The following is a 12,720-nucleotide window of genomic DNA, read 5'->3' on the forward strand; positions in this document are numbered from 1 at the left end:
GAATAATGGTACAGGTTTCTCATGTTTGACCTGGACGAATTGGTTGTTGAGTTCTGAGAAATAATAATATTGGCTAGTATTGTGGGCAATGCACATATGATGTTATTATTATATGTTAGCTTCATTTTATACAAAGAAAGAAAATGTAAAAGAAGATGTGTGTGGTTTGCTTTCTTCTGATATCATTCTTTCATAAAATTGAAGGACCTTAACTGATAACGTGGCTGCATCAGAGGCAAGGATTGTGGGGTACTAAAACTGCCCCAATTACCTACGTCATCTTCTGAATTCCTGTGAGCCACAAGTCATACGAGGACGACATTGAAATTGAATTTTCATATATTAGAAAAATCGGATAGATTAAATGGGTTTTGGCTGAGAATTATATTAATACCTGACCGTCAAATTTCTTACTAAGTCTACTACAAACAAAAAAGGTTTACTCTTCTATGTCCAAATTTGGATTGAAACTGACATGTCCTGTTCTAAAATTGATCATCAACTTTGCTAGAATTTACTGAAATTGTTTTAACTCTAGCCAGTTAATACTAAGCGAAGGAAAGATTGAGTTTAATTAAACCAGAAACCCTAAAGTCTATTTTAAATCCACGTGTCACCCTTTTAAACATTGTTTCATGGATTTTTCGCGATACCCTGAGTTACTTTAAGACTGTAAGGTAGAGTGGATAAAACTCACAATAGCCTATCTTTTCGCCTGGCCAAAGAGATAACGATACAAATCCTCTCCTCTCCTTTCCTCTCCTCTTCTCCTCTTTTCCAAATCCACATTCTCATTCTCACTCTCTTGACCTAATCCTCAGTCTCCCATGGCAATTTCGGCATCAGCCACAGTCTCAAGCTCCTCAAAACTAGCTTATTCTCATGTCTCCCCATCTCCCACCACCACTTCTTATTCAAAACCCACCAAGCTAACCCCCAAAACCCTTCTCTCCTCTTCTTTTATTTCTCCCTTCCTCACCACCACCACCTCCTCTGCTTCAGCCACTACTGCCATCTCTACCCGCCGACGCTCGTTCGCTGTTCGTGCCGCCAGAGGGAAATTCGAGAGAAAGAAACCTCATGTCAATATCGGTACTATTGGCCACGTCGACCATGGGAAGACTACTCTTACTGCTGCCCTAACCATGGCTTTAGCCGCTTTAGGCAATAGCGCCCCCAAGAAATACGATGAAATTGATGCTGCTCCGGAGGAACGGGCTCGTGGTATCACAATTAACACAGCCACCGTCGAGTACGAGACGGAGAACCGCCACTATGCTCACGTGGACTGCCCTGGCCACGCCGATTATGTGAAAAACATGATTACTGGTGCTGCTCAAATGGACGGCGCAATCCTCGTTGTCTCTGGCGCCGACGGTCCCATGCCTCAAACTAAAGAGCATATCTTGCTGGCGAAACAAGTTGGTGTGCCAAACATGGTCGTATTCTTGAACAAACAGGACCAGGTTGATGACGAAGAGCTTTTGCAATTGGTGGAATTGGAGGTGCGTGAATTGTTGTCTTCTTATGAGTTTCCTGGTGATGACATACCCATCATTTCTGGCTCTGCACTTTTGGCTTTGGAAGCTTTGATGGCTAATCCTAGCATTAAGCGTGGAGATAATCAATGGGTAGACAAGATTTATGAACTCATGGATTCTGTGGATAGCTACATTCCAATTCCCCAAAGGCAGACTGATTTACCATTTTTACTTGCTATTGAAGATGTGTTTTCAATTACTGGTCGTGGTACTGTGGCCACAGGCAGGGTTGAAAGAGGAACTGTTAAGGTGGGTGAAACTGTAGATATTGTGGGTTTGAGGGAGACTAGGAATACTACTGTGACTGGAGTTGAAATGTTTCAAAAGATTTTGGATGATGCCATGGCTGGTGATAATGTGGGATTATTGTTGAGAGGTGTCCAAAAGGCTGATATTCAGAGAGGAATGGTTTTGGCTAAACCTGGCACAATCACTCCTCATACTAAATTCTCTGCTATTGTTTATGTGTTGAAGAAGGAAGAGGGTGGTAGGCATTCACCATTTTTTGCAGGTTATAGACCTCAATTTTACATGAGGACTACTGATGTGACTGGGAAGGTAACTTCCATTATGAATGATAAGGATGAGGAGTCAAAGATGGTTATGCCCGGTGATCGTGTGAAGATGGTTGTGGAACTTATTGTGCCTGTGGCTTGTGAGCAAGGGATGAGGTTTGCCATCAGAGAAGGAGGGAAGACGGTTGGAGCTGGTGTCATTCAGTCCATCATTGAGTAGATACATTAGAAGGAAATGTGCTCGGCTTTTTGAATGGTGTCAAACTTTACATCCATGGATTTGTGCAATTAATTTCACCATTTTAGCAAAAAAAAACTTTTCAAAGTCACTGTCATATATTTTGCAGTTTTGTTCTTTTGCACTTTTTGATGTTTAGTCTAGTTTCATTATAATCTTCTGATAATTTCAATGTGACTTCTTTTTTAACTGTTGCTTGTGCTTGGTTGGCTGCTAATTGCTATACTTCAGCAACTTTGAATAACAAGCATTAAGAGGTGATTGTGGTAGCTGGTTTTATTTGTTCTGTTTGTTAGCTGCTCTTCAGTGCTTGTTCTCTGTTTATGGACCTGTGTCGTACACCTGCTTGGTTCCACTTGATGGGAGAAAATGGGAGAAAGATTTGATGCACATTGCTTTCCTATGTTTCACAAACGCGACGCTGTTTATACGCCATTGGTCACTAATTGTCTGATTGCACTTTATACATATGAAGAATCATGCATCTCTTCTTCTCTCTAGATGATTATTAACTTCTAATGTAGATTTATTTGTGCAATAAGCTCACATGCACTGGCAAATTGGCACATATGAACGCACCGGGCATTTCCATCATTTTAGATTGTGACAGTTTTAGTCTATGACATTAATGTTAGTGCCTCCGAGAATTCTTCTTTTCAGGTTGGACTAAGTTTTTCCTTAGAGCACCTTTCCATATAGCTTAAACTTTTCCCCGGTGGCACGAGGAGTTCTATGGTATGCCAGGTAGCTTATGGTTACATTTTTGTTAATTTTTTTTCCCTTTGGACGTCACCTTTCTCTTCTTAATGTCCATAGAGTATTCTTTTTTTATGCCTCAGTAAAAACTATAAAACATGAATCAAGAGTTCAATTTTTATAGCTTGTGACAGTTCTAGTCTATGGTTGCCCTTTGAAGTATGCAAATGCTATCATCTATCTTGTAGAAAGGATATGCATCATTTGTTCAGTATTCTTTAGTCAACACAATGACAAATTTGGTGAATTCTTAGTGTGTGCAGTTGAGATGGTGCTAGATTACAGACTGCTAGTGTTAAACAGGAAAGTGGGAAGACTAGTTCTTTTCTTTCTCCTACTTGGATTTTGTCCAATGCTTAAACACGTCTCGAGATGTATCTTTAGAACTGCTGATTTATTGCTTGCCTCGGCTTAATATTAGAGGGGGTCCAATGTGAACATGTAAGGTCTATACCTCCAGTTTACAGATATTTTGAACTTGCTAAGGTGTTTGAGGACTGTATTGTGAATGGATACTTGAAAGTTGAATCTGCCAATTTCCTATGTAAAACAGTAATGCTTTTGTCATTCTTTGCTGTTAAGTTCAAAAAACCAGAAGCTATTTCTGTTTCCATCCTGATTCAAGTAATTTGAAGAACCAAACATAAAGGCTTGGAGGAAAGAGCAAGGAGCATGTCCATGCAGTAAATGTCTGCTCTGGTGAATATATAATTGACCTTTTAGCATTAAGAAAGAGTTCCTACTCAGTGTTCATTATAAAATTTAGTTTTCTAAAGAGGCTAAAAAATATATATGTAGACGCTTTTAATACAAGATGTGTTCGGTTCCGTAGTTGCTATAATCATCGACACCAATCCAGGGATATACCTAACAACGGAGACCGTTTTGGCTTCGCTAAACTCAAGCACCAGTACTAAAAACCCCAGTGTCTATAGATTGCATCAATGTATAAGTTTTCTTTCAACTCCCTTTAGATGATAACAAAGCTCTAGAAGATGGTTGAAGCAATCAACTGTTGAACAAATGCAGCTCTTTGCCTTCTCTCTTCAGAGTCCACCACATCCCCTCCATCTACTGAAGATAACTCAGTGCTGCATAAAACAAATGCAATCATAAGTCAAATTCAAACAAGTTCATTTCATTCTTATTCACAATTTAGGAAAAATGTATATTAAAACTTGCAATTCGTGGCGAGTACTTGAGTCATTTGTAACAAATACACCTCCTATTTATCAGTTACAAAATTTTTTTTATAAATTTCTGGTTTCAAATATCTATAATGGTAAAGTAGAAGCAACTCAACAGAAACAGATTTAATTGCACCATACGCATGTATAGTTCAATTAAAGACACATTTTGCTCGAGTACATAACTTCAAAGTGCAACTTCATGAAAATGGGCAACATTATGCAGATAGATGGACATTATTGTTCAATCTGTTCATGGAAGATGGTGGTTTTATACATGTCAAAATGGAAAATAGAAAATAAAAGATCTTCTCTCTTCGATTTGCAGACCTCCCAGTAATTAGAGAGAAAAAAAGAGTTTGGCTTAAGAAAACCAAATCTAAAATGAAGAATCACGCAGATAAGCTAGAGAAGACAAGTGCAAAGTGAAAGCTTCTGTGGTAACATGGGAAATAAACAGGATACCTAACACCTTAGAAAATTCTGAAAAACTTAAAAACAAAACATTAGTTTTAAGTTTAGGTTAAATATTACAACAATGAAAGCAGTACTTGCATCTCTAAATTTGACTTTAGTCTGAATCCCATTACTAAATTAAGCACTGTGAGAACCAGGATTCTTCCAGCAAATGCTTTTATGCAAAATCTCATAAGAGGAAGAGATATCTAATGAAATCCATAAAAGGAGAACCTTGTATGAAAAATGCAAACTATAATTGAGAAGATAAAAAGATGTTCTTTTGACGTATTTGTATTCTGTTAACAAATTTGCTTTCTATGCTGTTTACTTGCCAGGAAACAGTTTGATTTTAAGGTTTTATCACATGCATGATCCCTAAACATTCAATTCAATAAATTTGTTCATCCGTTTTAACCTGCCTTTTGAGCAACACTATATGCCTCTCAAATTAATTTTTAATGTGTGGTTTACTTCAGAATAAAATCTCATTCAATTCTTAAGGCACAAATAAAAAAAAAGGGATAGTATTATATCATGACAGCCTGTGATAAGCAAACCTTTTTGAATGGAAACTTTTGTTGGAAGATTCATCTTGCTGGCTTCCTTCAGGGTGAGAATGTAATCCACTGCTAAGAAATGGTGAGAGAAGTGGCTCTGGTGCTGGTTCATTTGTGTTTGCCCTGCCGTTTGTTGAAGACCCAAGAAATGAGCTCAGTTCCTTGCTAATCATGGCTGAATTACCAGACCAGAGAGCAGATTTCGGAGGCTTTCTCCTACGCTGCAAGCATAAGTAATGCTTTAGTAGGACTACAACTTAGGTATATGTTAAATCCAATAAGGATCTTTTTAGCAACCCCAACTAGTTCAAAACTAAGGCCGAGTTGCATGCAATTGAAGATCCAAAAAACAAGTGAAAATACCTTCAGTGAACCTGAATGTTGTACCATGAAATGCCCCATCACATCTTTCCCTAGATTTGCTGCACAAAGTGGACAGACCTGAAACAACAGCATTTAAGTTACAACCAATGCAAATTTCAAAAGAAATCAAAGAATCGTGTGCAGCATTGCGGAATGCCCATTTAGAATGTTGGCTCCAACTGTATCTCCTTAAGCAAGTCAAGTTGAACAGTATTAGACAGTTTATCAAGTGAATCATATCGGCCAGGAAGAAGCACCAAAAAAAAAGAGAGATAAAGAGGAACAGTGGGTAAGTGAAGAATCCATATCAATCTAATTTGATAATTCATTAATTATCAAGAAGAATGCCAATGAAATTATGTAAATTCACTGTTATCATCAGAAGCACTCCTGGTATCTGATTTTCCAGTACTATTATATGGGTAATACATAAACACAACAAGTTATTAGATGAATGAAAGCACATACTGCATTTTTTAAGTCAAAGCAGTGCTCATCCTGGAGGTGGCTGCAAAGCACATGGACTTCAATATCTATATAACAGAAGGGGCAGGGAAAGTAAGCTCTTGTGTCCTCATCTCCATCTGAATCGTCCGTTACCAAATGGTTATCTGTTCTCAAATTGAACAATGGGAGTTAAAGAAAAGGTAAAACGGACGGCATATTCACCAATCTACAGTAACAATTGACCAGTAAAGTCGGCCTAAAAAAATAAAGTGACCAATAAAGACAAATGGCGCAATAATTTTCAAAACAAGGAAGTCCTATAATTCCACCAATAGAAGGCCACCGATTCTACGATGCAAATCAAAATAGTGGAAAAGTAAAGAACAACCAATCTTTTTGAGACAATTGTTGTGCCAACATGTAGAGAATACATCTAGTCTCTGAATGATCTAGTCTCCACATGATGGATATTCTCTAAAACCTTGTCTGATATTATCTAATCCTTCACTATTCACATCTAGCCAACTAGGACCAAGTTCTCAAACTGAATTATACGTGTTTGAATCATTGTGTCCTTAAATATCTTTTAGGAGAAAACTTCCAATGCAGAGAACAATTAACATAAGCATTCTAAGATAATACTCATGAAACAAATCACATCACATTGAACTCCTCTATTGCAAATTCCCCAGAATCCATTCTTTTAACATCATGATGACTAGGCTAGTCAAAATACATATTTAATTTCTCACCTTCCTCATCCCCATCCTCATCAGAATCTTCACATTCTTCCTCTTCCTCATAGTGATCCTCCTCCTCCTCCTCCTCATCATCATCATCACATTCTTCCTCGTATTCTGCTTTATGTTCATCCTCGAATTCTTCACTGTGTTCATCCTCATAGTCTTGTCCAACATTACCAGGAGAGCCATTAGCCAAACTTATCTTCTCACTCTCCTGCACATGTTTTGACTTGAAGGTATCAGATGAGTCAATCAATAGGTTCGATCCTGGGCTCGAAAGTTGTGATAGTTAGTCCGAAAGTTTCAATCTTTTCTCCTTTGCAACCAATGGGTTTAATACGTCTAAAGACTTCAGCTTTGGAATAGATATATGAATCTCAAACAACTCTTCCTTCCCCGACTTATGCACTCCACAATCTCCACTGTGATTTGTCATATTGATTGTAGCTTTGATTATTGATTAGCCCCAACATAATTCAGCTTTTCATCTTCCTCCTTAAATATTCAAATCTGCTAACGACCAATATCTCTTGTGCGCTCCAACCCTAATTTCCTTATAATCAACCCATCAAATGAATCTTCCAAGATACCGTGGACCCACTAATAAGATTCCTGAAAACCAATCAACGACCAAGAGAATCTAGGATTCTACTCATATAGAACTTACGCCTCTATTTGTTGTGTACTAAATATAACTCAAAAAATGAGCTTATGCCTCTAGTTATTGTGTACTAATTATTATTAATTAAGAGAAACACAACTCAGAAGGTAAAAAATAACAATAATAATATTAGCAAAAATCTGTACTTTCCAAAAACCCACATCCTGAAATCTGTGAACTAAAATATTATTAGTTGAAACATTAAACCACAGGAGCAATCAGAGAAAACAATTGACTAAACATTTTCAGTGCTTAAAACAATTCAAAAACGAAAAAGAAAAGGATTATTGAATCTTCAATTCTTCTTACATGACAGCAAGAAAAAGAGTTCACCCAGAAACCTCCCAACGGACAGTCATTACAATAAATAAAATAAAGATTAAAAGTGATCATTTTTTCAAGAAATAGAAGAAGCAAAGTACCAGAGTTATATCTAGCAGCTTGAAAAGCAGAGAAGTGCTTAGCAGCGTGAACTCTTGAAGGCCAGGAATCAACCTCCATGATTACGTCAGCTTCCGGAAGTGCTGCGTCCGCAATTACCAGCACGAAACGTCAGATTCCGGCGATAAAGTGTTAGCTGTGACTCCTGACTTGTGATGAGTGAAGCTGTTCTTGCTTTTGTTACCCTTATATTGCGATATATTGCGCTCTGACATTGAGAAAAGCTTTTCTGACACACAAAAGCTAGTACATGGATGACTGACACGTGTCGTAAATATTAAGATATACATATATATATTCTTCACTTTAAAAAAATTAATAATAAAGCAATAATTTTGTCTTCTTTGATGAACGGTATAAGTTAGTCGTGTTTTTGTTTGATAGTAGGAAGTCTAAATTATTATCATTTTGCAAGTTCCATTATTGATTGATAGAACTAAAATATAATTGTTAAATCCATCAGCATCTGGTGGTTATAAGCTCGAATTAAATAATCAAATCAGGAAAAAAAAAAAACAAAATTTTTAATAGTTATCAACTATTTACTTAGTGGTTCATAAAACATATCAAGAGATGTTGATGAATTCGTATGTTTCATGAACATGTTCGAATCGAAACTTTTTTAACAGAGAATTATTACATTGTTTCAATTTTTGAACTGCTAGTTCGTATTATGAAATTGATATTATATATTTAATGCCACTCATTTCCATAATGATACAAAAGAAACGAAGGAGAAGGCTGTCATTGTCTGATTATGCCAACTTTTTCTTACATCCTGTGGAAAAGTTTTCTCATATGTAGGCCACTAGTCATTGCACTGTTGGTTAATAAAGTAATCAGCAAAAATTAATGTCGAGCCGCCTCCAAAGTTCCCATAATGTCATAAAGCAGTACTCTAAGTAATATTTTACTACTACGATCTAAGGAGGAGTTGGTGCTGCTGGACTGATTAAGAAAGTAGTTAATTAAATAATTGAATAAAGCAATAGAAAAGACAAAAACATAAAAAGGGTATTTAACAGGACAACTTAACAATGGCATGAACATAACACAACACGTTTGGACAAGAACAAGAAGTTGCTTTCCTGTGAAGGATGGTTATGCCTAGAGAAATTTGGCAATCAAAACAAAATGGTGGGACATTCTTTGATTAAAACAAATAAATACTGTGGATAGCCACTTTAACATTTTGTTCTTTTGTCTTGTCAATGTCAACCTCTCCGTCAAATTGTTATGTTAACCCAATACCTATTCATAAATTTGACCATGAACACCTTTAAGAATTCAGCGGACAAAGTGGCATTATTAAAGTATTCAGTGAACAAAATCTGGAAACAGTGGAATAGCTTACTGCGCTTCATTGGATATCATGGGCCGGGCTAAGTAAGGTAGGGTTGCTTACTGTGAAGGTGTGGAGGCCCATCTAAGTCATAAGGCTTTCTCAGCATTAATTGCATCATCAAATCATAGGTAATTATTTGGTGCAATTTATGCAATGCATCCTCGCTTACATTACATTACATTACAAATAACTCTCTAATATATTTTCTTATAGTAACCATTGCATTTTATAATTCTCAGAAAATTACAAGCTTTTTCAAAATAATATGATAGGCTTTTCATTACTTTTCTAAACAAAAATTCTGAATTTTATTCCCCTGAAAAAAAGAATCAAATTTTATGTTGGAAATTGAGTTCCTAACTTATGCATGCGAAGATATTAAACCCGATTTGGAAATGGAGTATGATTTCGGAGCCCAACTTTTGTGAAATTTCATCTAGCCAAGCCCAATAACTATGCATGAAACGGCCAGATTTGGCCCACTATTAATTGAGGCCCATTTGACACAATATTGACTGTTTTTAATTCTATGTAACCAGTTGCCGCGTAATAGTAGCAAGCATGCAATGTCTCTTTCTCCTATTAACTAGCTTCACTGACCAGCGGTCAGTTGTTCGTATAAAAGAAAATGACAAGATAAAACCATAGCCACTAAGAACAAAAAGAGCATTCAATCATTAAATTGCAAAACCACAATATATAAGGCAGAACAACCCAATCCTTGATATATGGAGCATAGGAGAGAGATTCAAACTGAACAGTGTCAAATGTTTGGGTACGAATTGTCACACGACAAAAGGATAACTTGTCTTTTCAATGGCATTCATGTTCTTAGACACCACCAACAAGTTGAAGTTTGGCCATTTTTGTCATCATCATCGCCACCACCAGTTGTTGACTGTTTATAGCCAACGATGAACCAAAAGCAGAAATAGGATTTTCTCTTTATAAATTCACTATAAGCATTAACGAGTTTAGTGCAACTTTGGTTTATAGCTCATATAATAATATTTCACGCTGCACCCACCAATTAATTGGCGCATACATATATACGAGATGCATGCAAAGTTTGAAACTTTAGCAAGCTTAATTTTCTCCTGAAAATACATATTCACTTCTACATATAGAGGAAGATGCAAGATTATTATATGTTAATTAGGGTCCACAAATGAAAAGAAAAGGATGCATGATTTACTTTCTGTCTATAAATAGCCTGCTGGAATGGCCAAATATGTAGGGCGCTTCCCACAGATAATTTATCTCTATTATATATATTTCTTAGAAATCTGTGCACAGCTTTATTCATTAGTTATGATTAAGTTACTAAAAAGTAAGAGAGGAATGATTATTACCATCAACAAATAATGCTAAAAGCTTCTTTTAGTTTTAGTTTTAGTTTTTTGGCATCTGTGAATGTGATAAGATCTCAGGAATACATTGTAGAATCTGTCCAAAGGTCAGTTGGCACAATATAAACCCATAGTCAACCTAGATAATCTTTTCATGATTAAAGAAAAGAAATGTAGGGAAAAAGAATGGATATTACAGCTTGTCATGTTTAAAATGTCAGCAACAGATTGCTACTTCTTCGGGTTAGACTTAACTTGAGTTTGAGGCTGGTGATGAGGCCGTATAGCAAACAGTAGGTCAAATATTAGAGAGAAAAAGAGTCAGCCTTAGCCATAATTGATGGAGTCATCAGCCAGCCCTTGGAAGCTATAGACATGGTAGGGTTACAACACAAGAATAGGAGGAAAAAAATTAAAACAAAGTAGAAACACCACAAAGTATTGAAGAACAACAAATATCTTCTTCCATTTCCATTTTCTTCGTTTTACTAATTATTCTTAACTAGTATCATAGGTTCTGTTTTTTTTAACAAAACCGTGTTAAGTTTTGGAATAAAGTCTTTTTAGATGAATAGACTCCAACGCTTGATTTTAGATTGTTGGTACCTGGAAGAAATAACGAACCAAATGAAGCTGCCAATTAATTTCTCTGCGTGAGGTGTACGTATATATATATATATATATGTAAATATAAATTGTTGGCAATAAGTGAATAAGCTCAGGACTGATTAAAGACAAAAGAATTTAAATATAAGCAACTTTAAAATGAAACAAATGTACTAAATCAGAATAAAGCATGAAATTTATTACATCAAAACTATAAAGCACTCACATACAATACTAAGTTACATCCTCATCATATTAACTGCTGCTTCAAGCACAACCTATACCAGCAAACCTATATTGCGGTTATTACAACAACACTCCCGCTAATAATTAATTAATTACCGGCACAGAAGTCCTGATAACTTCAAAATAAAACTCGACAATGCTTAATTAGCAACAAAAGGAAGAAGAAGAAGAAGAACAAGAAAATTGTACAGCTATTAAATTTAAAGAAAGAACAAATATATAAAAGCAGTCGGACCAGGAGCTCTTAATTCCCCTTGCATGGATATGAATGCCTCTCCATGTTTTGTTAATTCTTAGCTTGATAACCCATTTATCAACTTAATTGAATGGCCACTCCTCTGATGGAAACCAAACAGAAGCCTAAATTTCTTTTCTTGGAGAAGCGAAACAAAGACAAGCACCCGGACAAGCTTCAAAGCAACCGCCATGGTCATACTGTGTGAGAGATTAGCTAGCTAGGAAGCAAAAAAATCTATATATATAGGTGCTAGTCTAGTTAAGAGAGAGAGATATACAGTTATATAAGAAGTAGGTTAGTAGCCAAGTAGGGAAAGCTTTGAGAGGTACTGTGAAGAGAGACAATATTGCAATAGCTAAAATGTTATATTCCCGCATGCACGTTTCTCTTTTAATATACAGTGTCTGCACGTTTCTCTTTTAATAAAAAAAAGGAAAGGAAAGAAAGAGAGGGAAAGCGAAGAGTTTTTCTTCTTTTTTTTTTTTTTTTTCTTTTCAAGCCAAAGCATGGTGCCCTAAAGCTACACCTCCTTTTTCTAAATAAAAGGATCTTTTATATATATGTTAAAGGCTTAATTTTTGTATATGAGGTTTGAATTTTCGTTTGTTGTTTGTTTTTTTCTTCTTTTATGTTTGGGTAGGTTAATGTTTCAAATTAAAAGCAGAAGAATATATTGATGTTTTGTTGTGTTGCTTTTAATAATTTTCCAAATGGGGAAGTTGGTGTGTTGGCATGTGGGGCTTGTATTGTAAGTTTGAAGATAGACCCATATGTGGATGCCAGTGAATTTCAATGTCTCAACCACTTTAGATATTGTTCTACCTTGCATGCATACACCATACTACATAGCTATAGGGGGGGACATTGACCATACTAGTATCCTTATAAGTCAATTTATTGATCTCATGATTTGAGAGTTCAGATTTTGATGCTTACCATTTTTCAATTATTTAATATGAATTTATTAATGTAAGATTATATAATATTAAAAATAATCACGTTGGCTAGAAAACATGTGATGAACACAA

At 36.0% G+C, this 12,720-nt stretch overlaps 2 protein-coding genes across 2 annotated transcripts; one reads left to right on the top strand and one right to left on the bottom strand.

Moving 5' to 3' along the window:
* Window positions 1-701: 701 nt before the first annotated feature.
* Window positions 702-2,483, top strand: RABE1B (RAB GTPase homolog E1B). Its single transcript, XM_012224582.4, has one exon. It carries the CDS (start codon window positions 828-830, stop codon window positions 2,274-2,276), a length of 1,449 nt encoding a protein of 482 aa, XP_012079972.1. The 5' UTR covers window positions 702-827; the 3' UTR covers window positions 2,277-2,483.
* Window positions 2,484-3,750: 1,267 nt separating this feature from the next.
* On the bottom strand, window positions 3,751-8,099 carry LOC105640300 (protein DEHYDRATION-INDUCED 19 homolog 6). Its single transcript, XM_012224583.4, has 5 exons — window positions 7,890-8,099; window positions 6,085-6,227; window positions 5,617-5,694; window positions 5,254-5,474; window positions 3,751-4,141 (listed from the first exon to the last, which is right to left on the bottom strand). The coding sequence occupies exons 1-5, from the start codon at window positions 7,966-7,968 to the stop codon at window positions 4,039-4,041; spliced, it is 624 nt and encodes a 207-aa protein (XP_012079973.1). The 5' UTR covers window positions 7,969-8,099; the 3' UTR covers window positions 3,751-4,038.
* Between the last annotated feature and the right edge of the window lie 4,621 nt (window positions 8,100-12,720).

Source organism: Jatropha curcas, chromosome 10 (genome assembly GCF_041381405.1).
Source record: "Jatropha curcas cultivar XTBG-Jc1 chromosome 10, XTBG_Jcur_1.0, whole genome shotgun sequence".
Classification (NCBI taxonomy): domain Eukaryota; kingdom Viridiplantae; phylum Streptophyta; class Magnoliopsida; order Malpighiales; family Euphorbiaceae; genus Jatropha; species Jatropha curcas.